The 18,300-nt window shown below is 34.6% G+C and overlaps 1 protein-coding gene across 3 annotated transcripts in view; it reads left to right on the top strand.

Moving 5' to 3' along the window:
• Positions 1–18,300, top strand: part of NCAM2 (neural cell adhesion molecule 2) — a 506,271-nt gene that overhangs the window by 316,702 nt on the left and 171,269 nt on the right. For all 3 annotated transcript variants that reach the window (XM_077756475.1, XM_077756477.1, XM_077756476.1), the window contains one exon: positions 9,202–9,319. In XM_077756475.1, the coding sequence (XP_077612601.1) occupies positions 9,202–9,319 (118 nt within the window). The remainder of the gene's footprint in view (positions 1–9,201; positions 9,320–18,300) is intronic.

The following is an 18,300-nucleotide window of genomic DNA, read 5'->3' as shown; positions in this document are numbered from 1 at the left end:
TATATTTTTTTTTTATGGTGCTCTTTCTCCTTTTCCTCTTAGATTTTATGACATTTTGTCATTGTCTCACAAGTTCCTGAAGCTCTGTTCATTTTTTTTTCTTTATTTCCTCTGTTTTGAAGATTGGATAATTTCTACTGATCATCCTTCATGTTCAGAAACTCTTTCCTCTGTCATAAAAATCAGCCTATCCATGATGTTTTATTATTAAAGATCTAGCTCTAATATTTGTTTATTTTTAAATATATTGTATGTCTTTGCAAGTATCTTTTCATTTATTTCAAGATGGCTCATTCTTACTCCAGTTTACTCTTGCACTTTGGAAAATGTTTCAAATAGTTTTTCAATAATCCAATCTAGGTAACCGTGCCACTGGCATTTCCCATTAATATGAGATTCCCTAGTTCTCCTTGGGTCAAACATTTTTAGATTACATATAGATTTTGAATATTACATTATGAGAGTCTTTGTTTTATTTCAGTCTATGGAGAATGTTGATATTTTTATTTTCACAATCTATTTGAATTCAGGCACATATTGTGTTCAGACTTCTGTGGGTTGTGGATTAAAATAAGTTACATTTTCAAAACGTGTGCACTTTTTTCATATCTGTATGCATGTATACCAATGACCATTTCAGTACCAGTATGGTGATTTATCTTTTAGTCCATTCCTAAACTCTTGGTACTGTTTAAGATAGGTCTACAAATGCACAGCTTAGGGCTGAGCCCCAAATTTCATGAATAATCTGATGGAATTGCTTTTCCAAGCTTTCTATTCTGTTATCCCTTCCATAGTTCCTGTTTTGCAAGTTTCCAGGTTTTTAAAAAATGTTTATTTATTATTACTATCCTCTCGCAAGGGTGGGAGAGGCAGAGAGAGGCAAGACAGAATCCCAAGCAGGCTGTGTGCTGAAGGCAGGAGCACCTATGCAGGGCTCGATCCCACAAACTATGAGATCATGACCTTAGCTGAAATCAAGAGTAAGACACTCAACCCACTGAGCCACCCAGGCGCCCCAATGTCTTCTTAATAAAGATGTCAACTGAAATGATTTATAGCAGCTCATTTGATTGATACTCATTTGTCATTCTTGTATGGCTCTGAACATTTAACTCACACTTTGGATAATCTCAAAGTACTTAACTTTTGACAAGAGTGTATTTAAAACCATATGTATCTGCTTTACTAAATGGGGCAAGATTAAAGGACTTAGAGAGGAAAAAAAAGGGGAAAAAAAGCCTTCAAATCTTTCTTTCTGGCAGTCTATCACAGATGAAAATTACTCTGCTCTTACACAATTTGTTCAATTAAAAAATATGTAATAGTAACTTCCCAAAATTATAAGCTCTGTAATCACTTGGTTTGTTTTGGTACTTAATTCAGATATAATGAACAGGACAGTGGTTAATACCAGGATAACCCTTTCTTCCTAACATTTTTATCATTAGCATTATCTTCAATCTTGTTATATAAATGAGCCAAAGAAGATCCTCCTCCTCCTATATTGGTCCTTATGTTGTTTTCTTCTTCATAGCCTGCTGGGACCATAGCTCAAAGCCTCATTAGCACCAAATTCAAATTTTTACACCCATTGTATTAAATAATATAATGTGCATAGTTTTAACATTTAGCATCAGCCTGCTTTGCACACCTTTGAAAAGTGCACCCATCCTCTGCTGGCTATAGACAAGACAAGCTCGGGGCCTTTACAAGACCCCACACCATTGCTGCCCTTTGGAGTTCTGCTGTGCTGCTGAATGACATCATCGAGACACATAAGCCTCCCTCGCAAATCCCCCTTCCCCAGGAGTCTCCTTGCCCTCCTCAGTCTGGGAGGTTCTCCCTCCCAAATATACAGTTTCTGGAAGGGCTCCTGTTGTGAAGAATTCATACTTTAATGCGACTTGTCCAAGCACCACCCAACTGAAGCCCACTGTCTGCTGCGGCCACCTTGTTGCCCTGTCTTTCCCTTGACCAGCCCTGAAATCCTCCAGCTGATCACACTGCCCAACAGATTCACTTCTCCAAAGTTTCTCACAAGTGATCATTATAACTCTAGGAATATGCTCTGAAAACTTACAGATTTAGATTAATTTTAAATATACACTATTGGTTTTTTTGAAATCATTTTTCTTGGCTATTTTATAAGATTTCTCTTTAAATGCTAATTTGAATTACCAAATTGTATTCTATCCCTCATTTTGGACCTCAGGTGACCTCAAAAGTTTTTGCCTTAGAACTCTTCATATTTGTAAAATTATTGTGGATTCCTCAAGGAATTGTTTATGTGAATCATACTATTTATATATATCATATGTATAATGTGGTAGGCATTGAAATGAGAAGTTTTAAAAATGTTTGATTAATTTATTTAAATTTTTAGATGTTAAAAATAAAAATAAAGGGAAATAAAAGTTAAGGTGTTAATGTATTAACTGTCAAAAATAGTAAGTATGCTAATCTAAAGAGCATGTTAAAGAAAATAGCAACGGGGCACCTGAGTGGCTCGATCGGTTGTGTCTGACTTCAGCTCAGGTCAGGATCTCACAGTCAGTGAGTTCGAGCCCCACATCTGGCTCTGTGCTGAGAGCTTGGAGCCTGGAGCCTGCTTTCGATTCTGTCTTCCATTCTCTCTGCCCCTCCCCCACTCACTCTGTTCTCTGTATCTCTCAAAAATGAATAAACGTTAATTTATTCCAAACCAAAATTAAAAAAATTAAAAGAATAAAAACTTTTGCACAACAAAGGAAGCCATCAAGTAAGCAAAAATTCTCATATCAGTTGCTGCATTCATTCTTTGTGATATATTTTTGAACTTGAGAGGAAAAAAACTCTTTTAGGTCAGGAGATTATTGAACTTTTCCTTCATTAGCATAGTCTAGTACCTGGGCATGGGAAAAGTGTGAGAATTTTGCAGGAGAAACTCATTTTCACACAGACATGTGGTTGTTAAAACCCCTGAATGGGTTTTCAGGACTTCTGGGATCCTTGAAACATACTTTGAGAATTAAAGAATATTATTAGTCATATAGTATACTCATAAAGCATAAAATTGGCCATGTTTAATGATGAAGATATTGTGAAACTATCCTTCAACATGTCTAAAACTTTCAGACTTGTGAAACTATCCTTCAACATGTCTAAAACTTTCAGACCTTTTTTTTTGACCAGAAATATTTCCACATTAACTTTGGCTTTTTATTTAGTTATCGTCTCTTAACATGCAACAAAAAGAAAATTAAAAACAATGCTTTCCATCCTTCCAACTTTAATTTTTCACTTAGATTTTCTTTAATAAGAGTTGTAATGCTTATAGACTTACAACTATGAATTAATTTTAGGAAATTATCTGAGAATTATTTCCTTTAATGTTTATTGTTTTATTTTCTTATTTGTTCATTTATATATATTTTTTCTGGCTATAAAAATAATACATAGTTGGAGTAGATAATTGGTGTAATGACCACTGAGGGCAATTTTATTTAGAGTCTTCAGTCAAGATTACATTTTCATTTACTCTTTGACATATCAATTTTTACTTCTAGATAATTATCTCTTAATGTTATTTTATTTTCGAACCTGTCAATGTGATTTACTTTAAAAGTCAAATTAAAAGAACATAAAAATCTGATTTCTTTGGCGAAATTTGGAAAATATAGAAAAACATAAAGAATGCAACAAAGTTCTCATTAACATTTTTGTATTGTTTTAATTCTTTCTACTGAAAGTAGTATTTGTTTGCCTAAATTTCAGATTTTGTTTCATATTAGAGTTTACTAAGAGTGGTATGTGAGATGCCAATGGAAATATTTTCCTTGAGTTTTTGTTTTAATCTATATAATGGGACAGTTTGGCCCTAACTATCTCATAATCTGATATCAACTAAAACTGTTACTCAGATAGGTTTGATTTTTAAAACTCAATATTCAACAGATAATTGTAATTATATTACTATTTTACTATATTCACAAATTAAGAACATACATGCAGCATATGCCCATCAATTATTTGCCAGTTCTCAATCAAGTACATGAAAAAGATTGAATAGATTTTATTCAAGGCAATAACAAGTATGCTGGCACTCCTCAGTAGAAACCACTATGTTTATTTGAAAAGAACAGACTTTTAGTCTAACAAGTGTTAGTCTAACAAACACGTGGTTTGCTATGATCAAGAAGCTAGATTTTTTCAAAATGAAATTATACAGTTAATTAACTTTTATTTATGTTAATCATTTGAAATTCTATGTTTGTTAAAATTTTGTATGTCTTGAGTTCCAAAGAAAACTTATTCTTACCAAGTAGCACTTTAAATTGACCAACCTCATAAATATAAAATGAAGGATTACTACAAATAACCAGAACCAATGAAAAGTGAGAGGTGTGGGGCACCTGGGTGGCTCAGTCTGACTCTTAATTTTGGCTCAGGTAATGATCTCATGGTTCGTGAGTTCAAGCCCCGCATCAGGCTCCATGCAGCCAGTGTGGAGTCTGCTTGGCATTCTCTCTCCCCCTCTCTCTGCCCTTCCCCCACTCAAAATAAATAAACTTAAAAAATTAATAGTAAAAAGAAAATTGAGAGGTGTTAGATGATATAATAACCCATGAAGCAGAAGTAAAGAGCAGAACAAACAAATAAAAATCGTACAGATAAAAAAATTCACACGTGGGCATTGAAGCATAGTAAAACCACTGGTAAGTAGCAATCAAATGATCAAAATCATGATGAGAATACATTGTCTACGATTAAATACCTTCCTGCTTAGAGAGAGTCTACATAATATTAAAATATCAATCATTTTTTACTATATGATATTATAAGCAAATAAGTATATAAAATTGCAGGTAAGTTGCAGAATGAAGATTCTTGCTTCCATATCAAAGGGGGAGTCTTAGAATAAAACTGAAGAAAAAATGCAATTTTCTAGCATCCCTGAATAATATGAATCAGCTTTGCATATGTGGTTTCCTGGTTGGTTCATTTTTCTCTCTTCAGTACTTACATAAAATAGAAAGAACCATAGTGTTAATGAATTCATGGAAAAACCTGAGGAAAGAAATTAAGTTACATTCCGTGTACATTAAGACTAACAGCATAGAGGGGCGCCTGCGTGGCTCAGTCGGTTAAGCGTCTGACTTTGGCTCAGGTCATGATCTCACGGTTCGTAGGTTCGAGCCCCACATCGGGCTCTGTGCTGACAGCTCAGAGCCTGGAGCCTGTTTCAGATTCTGTGTCCCTCTCTTCCTCTGCTCCTCCCTTGCTCATTCTCTGTCTCTCTCACTCTCTCAAGGATAAATAAACATTTAAAAAAAAAAAAAAGAAAGACTAACAATATAGAATGTTACAACTACCAAGTACTCTATCTCTTCTCTTGACCAGGGACTAAGATAACTGCTGGGACTTTCTTCCCACTTCTCTTATTTTTTATTTCCGTAAAAGTCACATAACATAAAGTTTACCATCTTAACCTTTTTTAAGTATTCAGTTAGGTGGCATTAAATACATTCATATTGTTGTGCAACATCCAGCACCATCCGTCTCCATAATTCTTTCCCTCTTGTAAGACTGAAGCTCTATTCTCATTTAACGATAACTTTCTATTCACCTCTTTCAGTTCCTGTCCTCTCCATATTTACCTGTTTCTCCTCCCTCCCAAGAGCTTCTAGCAACCACCATTCCAAGTTCTGTCTCTATATTTTGACTACTCTACATTAGTGGAATCATAGAGTATTTGTCTTTCCTTGGCTAGGTTATTTCACTTAGCATAGCATCTAAAGGTTCATCCGTGTGAAGTACATGTCAGAATTAACTTTCTTTTCTTTTCTTTATTAATTAGAGAGAGAGAGAAGGTGGGGGAGAAGGATAGGGGGAGAAAGAGAAGAGAGAGAGAGAGGATCTTAAGCCGGCATCAAACTCAGCACAGAGCCCAACACGGGGCTCAATCCCATGATCCCGAGATCATGATCGGAGCCAAAATCAAGAGTCGGATGCTCAACAAACTGAACCACACAGGCACCCTTTAAATTTCGTTTTAAGGGTGACTGGTATTCCATTTTGTGCATATACCACAATTTGCTTATCCATTCATTCATTAATGGACATTTGAATTGCTTCCACTCTTAAATATTGTGAATAATGCTGCTATGAAGATGGCTCTACAGATACCTCTTTGAAATCTTGCTTACAACTTACCTTCTATGCCTTCCCTTGGAAGCTGCAAGCCTACCCCCGACTCCAGAGATCCAAAATAGTTACATTAGACTGATTCTGTCAGTACGATTGCTTCCTAGGTAGGGAGACAGATGCCTGGTGCTGACTATTCTACCATCTCTTCAAATCCTACCTTATGCTAATTTCTAAGTGCCACACAGCCTTAAGAGTGAATGCAAGGAAAAGTAAATAAGAAAGGACCATGAGTCTTAATATTAGTAGTCCTCTGCCAGAGAGAGGATAAAATGTGAATTGATTTGATGATATATATTTTGGCCAGATCTAATTAATCAGTGAGTTATAAAGAGTAGCTTTGCTGACAGTGGTGCTGATTTGGGATTGGGAGGTTGTTTTCCTAATCCCGAATAAATTTGGAGGGATTATGGTTCTGATCAACTTGAACCACATAAGTATTCCATGCTTAGTACAATGTTCTTCATCTTCTGAGAAATATGTAAGGAGCAGTCTGTAGAGGAAGACTGCAAGACACAGAAGGCATGTGGAACTTCTGGAAGCCATTGTTGATGAAAGGAAATCAGACTATCAAATTAGTGTTATCTATGGTGCCTAAGCAGCCAGCGAAGAGAACTGTACCATGAAGAGGGGCCAAAACCTTTGTATACGTGAGAGTTCTGGAGGCACCTCCCTACACATTCTCATGTGTCTTGAAGCTGAAGAATGAAAACCAAAACTTATCAGAAAGGATTGACTATTTATAATACACAATATAAATCTTTGTAAAAAGTTATTAAAACTAGATATTTCAGATATAATCCAATGCAAAAAATATTTTAAGAAGGTAAAATAGAGTAGAAAAATATACTATATATGGGTCTTAGGAAATAAGAAATTTGGATGAAATATAATTGGAATCCCTCTTAAAATTATTTAATCCAACTAAGCAGCAAATTCTGAATCAAAAATAATATGCACCAAAGTGCTCTATAGTCTAACACAGTGGCTAACAACTTCCCTGCATCTCCTGGTATCAGAACTAGTGAACACTTCTGCAGAGTTTGAGACTATTATTCTTCAGAATAGTTTGGAATTACTCTTCAAAGTAGGACTATATAAATATACAATTGTAATATTGTTCTACAAATCCACACTCTAAGTAAGAACACACATTTCATTAGTAGAGCCGCTGTATCGTACAATGTAAACATTAAGATTTGTCAATTCTTGCAGATCATCCAGTATATGTGATTCAGTTTACAGAAAAGAGAATTATGATAAGGAATAAATAGTTTGTCTAAATGAGCACCAGTAAAGGGACAAGAACTGGAGCGTGTGATTCTCCAATTGGAAGTGTTTCTATTTACGCAAGTACTTAGTTCTAGAGAGAATTTCTATTAAAGAGTACATTTTCATTATAATTATTTAATGGGTTAAAATATTTATTGCTATAATAAAAATAGTCATAATGTTCTTGCCACTACATTTGTTATAACAAAATGAACGGCAATACATTTTGATTAAAGTGTTCTTTCCCATAATTGCAAAAGAAGGAAAACAAGATACAGAAAGTCAAATTTCAAGGTATTGAAAATGCAGTTAATGTAAACAAAAGTCCATCCCATTTTAATANTCTTTCCCATAATTGCAAAAGAAGGAAAACAAGATACAGAAAGTCAAATTTCACGGTATTGAAAATGCAGAGCTAATGTAAACCAAAGTCCATCCCATTTTAATGCTTGTAATTATTATCGTACTTTAGAGGCAGCATGTCAGATCCTGTACCTTGTATCTGAATTCATAAAGGCAGAAACTTGATTTATTGTGCTTAATTGCTAAGATACATATCAGTTCCTATCTGCACCATCAATGCCAACAATAGATCATCGATGTGGACCTGAATGCTATTGTAGAGATATTAGTTATTATCACACTTGTTTTTTAATGTTTATTTTAGAGGGACAGAGAACAACAGAGTACGGGGAGGGGAGGGGCAGAGAGAGAGGGAGACACAGAATCCGAGGGAGACACAGGCTCCAGGCTCTGAGCTCTCAGCACAGAGTCCGATGCGGGACTGGAACCCACGAATGCGAGATCATGACCTGAGCGGAACTCAGATGCCTAACTGACTAAGCCACTCAGGTGCCCCAGTTATTATCACACTTCTAAATGCCTGTCTGGTCATGTTGTTTAGGATATGTAAAAGACAATTGTATTCTTATAATTAATTTTAGGAACATCATTTTGTCATATTCAATTGAAAATCATAAAAGTGTGCATTAAATAAAAAGTTATGCTGTACTTTGAAATTTAGCTTCTATTATGGATGCTATTGATTTGTTTATTGCAAACAGTACATTTTAGTAACAGTTTCAACATGTCCAAAAGGTGCAGCATATGCAGTTTTTGCAATGTAATTAGTTAGAAATTGGCGAAGCTTAATTTTAAAATTGAATTGTTCATGAAAATCTATTTCATACTCTCTATGGCTTGAGCAGTTTCTCTTCATAAAATGTTCTATAGTTGTGCGAAGAAATTAAGTGCAGTTAATCAGAAAGAACATTATGGTTTGACACCTAATTTGAAAGCCCTGTCTTGAAGCAGTGAATAATTGCTTATAGAATTACATATACCGATGAGAACTCAAATAGGAAATCCATTTAGGCTCCAAGTAGAATCTCAGTATTGATGTAAGCCAGGATAGCACCGTCTGTCTTTTTCTGAGAAATATTTCATAAAAGTGTATATATAAATTTGTTAAAGTGTCTACTTGCTTGTTTAGTTTGATAGATTAACAATAGTACAATAGTGTTAGAATGAATTATCTCATTATTGTACATGGCAGACAGATCAGCGGTCGTAAAGTCTTTTACTGCGCACCCAAGGCAGTCCTGTTGATACAAATACAGAAGTAAACTATAGAGTTTTAAAGCCTAAAATGAAGAACAAAACAAAGTACCTGTAAGAACGTCCCAATGGTGTTTATAAGATGTTTTCCATCTCTGTTTAACCTATGTTCATCTCTTTGTTCAGTCCCGCCAGCAATCAGAATGCCTCAGAAATCCTTTAATGCCACAGCGGAGAGAGGAGAAGAGATGACATTATCCTGCAGGGCCTCTGGGTCCCCCGAGCCCTCCATCTCCTGGTACAGGTAGGCTACAGATACATATCCTGCTGGCTTGTGTCCAGAATCAATCTCGTGGAAGAATATTTCTGATCTTATTGTATCAAGAATAAAATCATTCTTTGGTTCATCGTTATTCAAAGTTTATGGTAGTCTTGTTTTTAGTTACATTGTAAAAGAGATTAACAGAGTGATTTAACCCAAGTCAAAGACCACACCCATTGCACTGGGTATTCTTTCTAGAAGGCAGGTTTGAGACCAAAATGAACCCAGGGCCCCTGTGACTGACTCAACCACATTAATATTACTGCTACAGAGTGTATGCAAATAGGGATGCTAATGTTAATGGCACCACTGTTGTATGTATATAAAAAATGTATTTTATTAAATGCCATTATATATTTTCTTCATGTACTCAGAAAAAAGCTAATTATGTGCAATTAAATTTCCATAAATATAATCCCATTTTAAAAAAGCTTACCTACCCCATGAATAAACAATTTATCCTAAATCCCTTCTTTGACAGTTTACTTATATATATATTTTTTAGAATTGTTAAATGTTACTTGATTCTTATTAACATCAAACGGATCAACGTTTTCATTCTTTTAGGTTGTGGCTCTAACTGTTAAAAGGGAGACAATGAAACTTTATAGATGTACAATTTTATAAATTCATGGTAGTTATTAATTCAGTTTTCTGCCTAAGCATAGCTACAAGTATTTATAGAATCTCTTCTACACTTCACAAACCAAATAGTATAAGAATAATCACAAGAAAACAGTTAGTAAAAATATATTCCAAATATATTCCATTGTCAAAAAAAGGCTAATTGTAAGGATTAGGCATTAAAAAAAACTATTGTAAAAAGAATAATTGCAATCCAATTATATTTTTTTCTGTCACTTCCTGAGCACTTACTGATATTCTGCAAGTTTCAAATCCGTTTAATATAGCAGGTAGCAATAAACAAGATATTTCTTTAAATAGGTGTTTTTAGATGTTCTTTGCAAACATTAAATCCTTTGTAACATACTGTTGGTATTAAAAAAAATTTTTAATGTTTATTTATTTTTGAGAGAGAGACAGAGAGACAGCACTTGAGCAAGGGAGGGGCAGAGAGAGATACACAGAACCAGAAGTAGGCTCCAGGCTGTCAGTGCAGAGCCTAACATGGGACTCCAACCCACAAACCATAGGATCATGACCTGAACCAAAGTCAGATGTCCAGCCAACTGACCCACCCAGGTCCCCCACTGTTGGTATTTTTAAAAGGATTACACATCAAACATTAACATATTCACCGCAGATAATGATCATGTATCTCAGAGACTTCCGGTTTCCAGTGTGTATTTTAAAAAGTCAATATTACATCTAATTGCAGCACAGAAAAGCTCTTGGACCATTCATTACAATGAACAAATATTGTTCTAGAGTCTCATTCTCATCATTGTATCTTTCCAGAGAGACTTCCTTCTGTTTAAATTTCTGTCTTAAAGTTCAACAGTTGTTAAAAATTCTCATACTTAAGTGGAAACATAATTATCATACAGGCTAGAATCAGATTCAGAGGCTAACATAATAACTCATTTAAATCTACATTTTTTATCCTTATATCATCATATGCCATTAGTTTAATCTCTTTAATGGTGTAAATAATAACTGTTCTATTCCCTGGGCATTTAATGTATAATGGGAGAATGGAAGAATATAGTAGTGACATTGACATAGTTAAAATTAGTATTAGAGATGTTTTATTTTGACATATTTATGTGAAGATACAAGCATGTTATCCTTGCTAAAAAATTAAAACTCCTCTAACCATTAGGTAATGTAGGGAAGCAGCCCAGCAAGAAGGATCCAGACTACCTGTTGCACGGAGACAATATATCCAAAGGAAATAAGTGAGGCCAATAAGACAAATATTTGAGGGGCAAACAGTGGAGAAAAATAAGTTTTCACAAAGATAATCAGGGGCACTTGGTGACATGATAGCTAAAGTGGCAGGAAGGGCAGCTACTCTAAAATCTCTCTCCCTTCATTCCCTTGAAATGCTTCTTCTACATCTGTTGAGAATAGCATATGGATTTTTAGCATTAGCCCAATAGATCAGTGAACTCCATTGATTTCCAAATGTTAAAATAATTTTGCATTCCTTGGATTACACCCACTTGATTATGCTGTATTGTCCTTTTTACGTATTGCTGGAGTCTCTATGCAGTTCATTCGTGAAAAATGCCCATTCATGGTTACGAAAGATATTGCTTGATTGTCTTCTTATTCTTGACTTGTTTGGGACCAGGAAAATACTGGACTCAATGAATTAGGAAAGGATTTCTTCTTTGGTTTTCTAGCAGCGTTTGTATATAATACTTATTTTTTACTTAAATATTTGGAAAATTTTCCAGTGAAACCACCTGTGCTAGAACTTCTCTTGTGTAGAGTTTTAACTACAAACTCAAGTTCCTTCACAGACCTGGGTCTCTCCCAGTAATACCTTTGTCTTTAGTGGTCTCTGATGATGTATATCTTTCCAGCAACGTGTCCATTTCACTTCAGTTGTATTTAATAGCTCTAAGTCATGTAATATTCTCTTGCTATATATTTTTTTCTTTTCAAAAATTTTATTTAAATTCCTGTTAGTTAACATATAGTGTAAAATTGGTTTCAGGTATAGAATTTAGTGATTCATCACTACATATAACATCCAGTGCTCATCACATGTGCATGCCTTAATACCCATCACACCTATTTAGCCCATCTCCACCCCCTCCTTCTATCCACACTCAATTTGTTCTCTATCCTAAAGAGTTTCTTAATGGTTTGTTCTCTCCTGTTTTTTTTTTTCCCTTTCCCATATTGTCCTCTGTTTCATTTCTTAAATTCCACATATGAGTGAAATCATATGGTATTTCATTCTCTTACTGACTTGCTATGTTTAACATAATATGCTCTAGCTCCAACCATGTCTTTGCAGGTGGCAAGATTTCATTTATTTTGTTTTGTTGGCTGAGTAATATTACATTTTACATATATACCACAGCTTCTTTAGCCATTCAACAGCCAGTTCATCAGTCAATGGACATTTGGGTTCTTTTCATAATTTGGCTATTATTTATAAGGCTTCCATAAACATTGGGGTACAAGTGCTCCTTCAAATCTGTTTTAGTAATATTATTTTTGACATTGTTTATTTACGATGTTGTTGATGTGTTTCCAAAGATTTGAGTGTATTTCAAATATATTTCTATTAGCTTCTAACTGAATTTCTGAATTGTCAGAAAACATATTTAGTATGATATCAAGTTGCTTAAATTTATTGGGTCACATTTTATGATCTGTATTTTTAAATGTTCTATGTGCAGTTGAAAGGAATATATATTCCTCTGTTGTATGGATATTCTCTAAAAAATCAAATAGGTCAGCTGGTTGATTAATGTTCACATCTTCTATCTCCTTAATAGTTTTACAAGTATTATCTGTTTCTCTGTGCTCAGTTCTATCTGTTTTTTTTTTTTTTATGTCTTTTGAAGCTCTGGTTTGTGTTTATACATTTATCAACATCATATCAGTATCATAAAATTAGGAAAGGACATTGTTGAGGAATAAAATGATACCAGATAGAAATTAGAGTTCTTTTTCCGTTTTCAATTTTTTATGTCTTCAAGTTTACTAAATTTTATTAACATATTTTCAAGCTCATTGATTTTTTTCTTTTACAATGTTTAATCTACTCTCAGATCTGCCAGAGTATTTCTTATCATTCTATTTTTTATCTCTACAAATTTGATGGAGGACTTTACTTCCAAGGCAGAGTGATATATAGCATTATTAGTTTCAGATCATTATTAGTTTCAGATTATATTTTGATTTTCATATACATTTCAAAGTGATAACCACAGTAAGTCTAGTTACCATCTGTCACCATACAATTGATTCCCTTCACCCATCTCACCCACCCCCTAACTCCCTTCCCCTCTGATATCTACCAATCCATTCTCTGTATCCATGAGATTGTTTTCTTTTGTTTGTTAACTTGTTTTGTCTTTAGATTCACATGTAATTGAAATTATATGGTATTTATATTTCTCTGTCTGACTTATAACACTTAGCGTAACGCTTTTATGGTCCATTTGTGTTGTCACAAATGGCAAGATTTCCTTCCTTTTTATGGGATTTTTTTCCAGTTTTCTTCTTGGAACTGATTTCTAGTTTCATACTATTGTGATCAGAAAAGATGCTTGGTATGTGAAATAATTTCTTAAATTTATTGAGACTTGTTTGTAGGCTAATGCCATTTATCCTGGAGAATGTTCCATGTCACTTGAGAAGAATGGGTATTCTACTACTTATAAATGGACAGTTCTATTTATATCTATTAAGTCCATGTGGTCTAATGTGTTGTTTAAGGCCAATGTTTCTTATTGATTTTGTGTCCGGATGATAGATCTATTGCTGTAAATTGGGTATTAATGTCCTCTACTATTATTGTATTGCTGTCAATTTCTACCTTTAGGTTGTTAATACCTGCTTTATATATTTAGGTATTCCTATATTAGGCACGTAATTATTTACTAATGTTATATCATCTTTTTGAAATGATCCTATTACCATTACATAATGCCTTTCCTTGTTATATTGTGTAGTATTTGTTTTAAAGTTATCATTTTGTATGATAGAAGTATTGCTTTGTTTTCATGTTCATTTGCATGGAATATCTTTTCCTATCCCTTCACTTTAATTTTCATTTTTTTATTTTATTTTAGAAAGAGAGAGCATGTGTGACTTGGAGAGAGGGGCAAGGAGAGAGAGAATTTTTAAGTAAGTTCCATGCTCAGCATGGAGCCTGATGCTGGGTTCAATCTCTTGGGACCCTGGGATCATGAGCTGAGCCTAAATCAGGAGTCAGAGGCTTAAGAAACTGAGCCACCAAGGCATCCCTCTATCCCTTCACTTTATGTCTCTATGTGTTCTTAGATCTGAAATGGGTCTCTTATAGACAACATATTAATAGATCTTGTTTTTCCCATTTAGTCACTTATCTTTTGATTGGAGAATTTTAGTCCATTTGCATTTAAAGTAATTATTGATAGCCATGTACTTATTGCCATTTTGTTCATTGTTTTATGGATGGTTTGTAGTTTCTCTCTCTTGCCTTCTTTTTCTCTTGCTCTCTTTCCTTGTGGTTTGATACTTCTTTTTAGTGTTATGTTTAGATTATTTTCCCATTATCCTTTGTGTGTCTACCAGGGTTCACATATAACAGACTGCATAGCACTTTATTTTAAGTTGATAGTAATATAAGTTTGAATACATGTTAAAGACTCTAGATTTTTATCCCCCCACCACATATTTTACATTTCTGATGTTATATATTACATCTTTGTGTGTGTATACCTTAACAAATTATTATAATTATAGTTGATTTTACATTTGTCTTTTAACCTTCATTGTAAGTTTTTAAGTGGTTAATCCACTATCTTTACTGCATATTTGGCTTTTCCAATCAGATTTTTACTTTCATATGTTTTCTTGTTACTAGTTGGTACCATTTCTTTTCAGCTTGAAGACGTACCTTCAACATTTCTTGTGAGGCTGGTCTAGTGGTATGAAATCCCTTGTCTTCTACTTGTCTGTAAAACTGTCTCTGCTTTATTCTGAATGATAGTCTTGCTGGGTAGAGTAGTCTTCTCTTTCAGCACTTTGGATGTATCATGCCACTTCTTTTAGGTCTGAAGGATTTATTCTGAAAAACCAGGTGATAGTCTTACAGGTACTTATGTGATAGTCTTTATATGTACCATGTTTTTCTCTTACAATCTTTAAGATTTTCTCTTTTTCTTTAACTGTTGACATTTTAATTATATTGTGTCATAACATATTTCCTTCCTAGGTTGATTAAATTTTCAGCCGTTATTTCGTTAAATAAGTTTTCTATCCATTCCTCTTTCTCTTTCCTTTCTGGGACCCTATAATGTGAATGTTATTCCACTTGATGTTGTCTCAAAGGTCCCATAAGCTATCTTCACTTTGTTAAATTCCCTTTTTTTATTGTTGTTATTGTAGTTTTTCTATTTGGATGAGTTCCATTGACCTGTTCTCCAGGTTGATGATCTGGTCTTCTGCCTCATCTAAACTGCTGTTGAGACTCTTCAGTGTATTTTTTAGTTCACTTATTGTATTCTTCAGTTCCTTGACTTCTGTTTGATACTTGCCTACATTTTCTGTCTCTTTGTTTGAAGTTCTCTCTGGGTGCATCTATTCTTCCAGTTTAGAGAACATCTTCATGACCATTACTTTGAACTCTTTGTCAGGTAAATTACTTACCTCCCTTTTATCAAGATTTTTTTTTTTTTTCTGAGTTTTATCTTGTTCTTTCTTTTGGAGTGTATTCTTGCTTTCTCATTTTCATTTTCTCCATACTTTTGTTTCTGTGTATTAGGTGCAACAGCTACCTCTCCTATTCTAGAAAGAGTGCCCTTGTATATGTGATGGAACTTTCATTCACCTTGCCCAACTTCTTGGTTGACTCTTAAAAATTTGTGCTTATCTATGTAGCCTAATTTATTTGTAATAAGGTAGAACCCAAGGGTGGGATGGGCAGCTTGCTCTGGCAGTACCCAAGGGTACACAGCATGTGAACAGAGTGAGCCTGCTGGCTTCAGATAGACTGTGGGGGATCCCTGAGGGAGCCCAGGACAAGAGTGTGCCAACTGGAAATACTAAGACTGGGAGATCCCATGGGCAGGACAGGCTGGATAGCTGCTGCAGGACTATGGGAGAGCATGGGGGTGGAGAAGCCCTACAACACTAGCAATGTTGAGTGAGAATTCAAAAATGGTGCCCACTAGCATCTTCTCCTCTGGATAAAGTCCTACCAGATCGCTGTGTCTCCAGCATGTTCTTGAATATTAACTAATGAATCTCCATTGCATATAGAAAGATGCTTTCCAAACTGATTTTTTTTTTTTTAAATTCCTGGAATAAGTGAGAGTTGGTTTAAGACTCTTAAAAGCAGACTTTCAATTTTCCATAGCCTGTTGGATGTCCTGGGTGTAAGCCTTTTTGCTTTGCAGAGTCAGATATTTGAGGTATTAATCTCTCCAGTGTAGGTCCCAAGGGTTGGGGTGTCTGATATAGGGTACAAACCCTTCACTCAAGAAGAAACTCCAAATTTGTGAGATACCCCTAAATTGTGATTATCCATGCTGAGTAGGGATTTTGGCAAGACCAAATCTCTGATTCTCTTACCTGTTCCTTTTTTCTTTTGTTGTGGAGAAGCTCTTAAGACAGTTTTCAAGTGTTTTTCAGGGGAATTCATCCCTGTGTAGCACTAGAATCAGGGTGTCCATGGAGGAGTTGAGTTCGGGATCTTTCTACACCACCATCTTGAGCCATTCCTCCATTCACTCAATATTTATTGTGCATTTATGATAGAGGACTTTCTCTTGTCTTCCAATCTTCTCTTACAATGCTTGTATTTTACTTCCTTGAACATACAGAATGTATTCTAATAGTTATTTTAACAGTATTTTCTCCTAATTTGATCATCTGTGTCACTTAAGAATCTTTTTAATTGATTGAATTTTCTCTTTGTTATGTGTCATATTTTCCCAGTTATATACTATTCTGGTAATTTTTGATTGGGTTCAAGTATTAAGGATTTTATGTTTTGGAGTGCTGGTTGTTTTTATATTCTCTTACTTTATTTTTAGATATGGTAAGTAACTTGGGAACATTTTGATGTTTTGAGGATTGCTTTTAGGCTCTTTTAGTGGATCCAGAGCAACTTCAGCCTAAGATTAACGTGGTTCCATTAATGAGGCAATATTCTTCTAAAGGGGTGACAGAGTGTCCTGAAATTTAGGAAGTTTTTCTACTCTGGATGGTTGGGATGCAAATTATTCCTGGTTCTGAAATTATTGTCCTTTATCTTTACCAATGGTACTTTTCCTATCCACAGAAAGTCTTCCTGGCATGCAATCACTGATCAGTAGTCAGTTAAAGATTGGTTGAGGACACATTGCAGGTCTCTCTACTGTCTTTATTGTGTAGCTCTTTTTTCTTACATTCACTGATCCACATGTTCTAGCTACTTTAACCACTTCCAACTGAGAACTCTCCCTATTTTGTTGGGGTTGTCCCTCTATGAGGTGCAGCCTAGAAACCCTCTTCAGGTAGAAGGCTATGATGGTCTTCTGAGGCCACTGTCTTGAGCTACTTGTTGATAAGTGTCTGGAAACTGTTATTTAATCTGTGTCTAATGTTGTTTGCTGTTTACAGTGGAAGGGTATGATCTCCTGCTACTCCACTGCAGTTGAAAGTGGAATTATTCTCCCTTTATCATTTCTACTAATTCCTTGATTATCATACCTATTTTTTGTGCCTAGAAAAGCGGTACTTAGAAAAGTGGTTTGAGTTTCAAAATATGAGCTTAGAGAATTCCACCAGACTTCTTTTGAGAGTCTTTTGCAAACATGGCATTCTCTAGAAGTAGACTTATAGAGTTATAGAAATAGAGTTATAGAGTTATATAAATAACAACTATATTCTATATCACAAGTTTGTTAGGAGAGAGGCATTAAGAAACCATTACTTTCTCACGCATTTGTGTACTTTTAAGCACTTAGCACAATATTTCACATGAGGTAGAGAAATAACTCATTTTATCAGAAATAACACTAGAATTTAGTTAGCCTGTTGCTTATATACCTGTGTAATCCTAGGTTTCTTCATCTGTGAATTAAGAGGTGGGAAAATTATACTTAAAATTTTTGTTCTCTAATCTGTGAATGAGGGTGGGAGGGAAAACAGACATCTATGAGCTAATTGTGAGCTTTTAACCAGATGGAATTTATAGGGAAAGTGTCTTACAAACCACAATATGTTTAAACCTCTCTGCATTATTATTATTGTTGTTGTTGTTATTGTTATACAAATTAATATTGTCTATTGGATGGTATAGGAAATATATTGTATCATTAATTACTATGAGGCTCTATATATTA

The sequence above is a fragment of the Crocuta crocuta genome, unplaced genomic scaffold (assembly GCF_008692635.1).
Source record: "Crocuta crocuta isolate KB4526 unplaced genomic scaffold, BGI_CrCroc_1.0 scaffold378, whole genome shotgun sequence".
In the NCBI taxonomy this organism is placed as follows: domain Eukaryota; kingdom Metazoa; phylum Chordata; class Mammalia; order Carnivora; family Hyaenidae; genus Crocuta; species Crocuta crocuta.
This window is presented reverse-complemented; position numbering and strand designations above follow the sequence as displayed.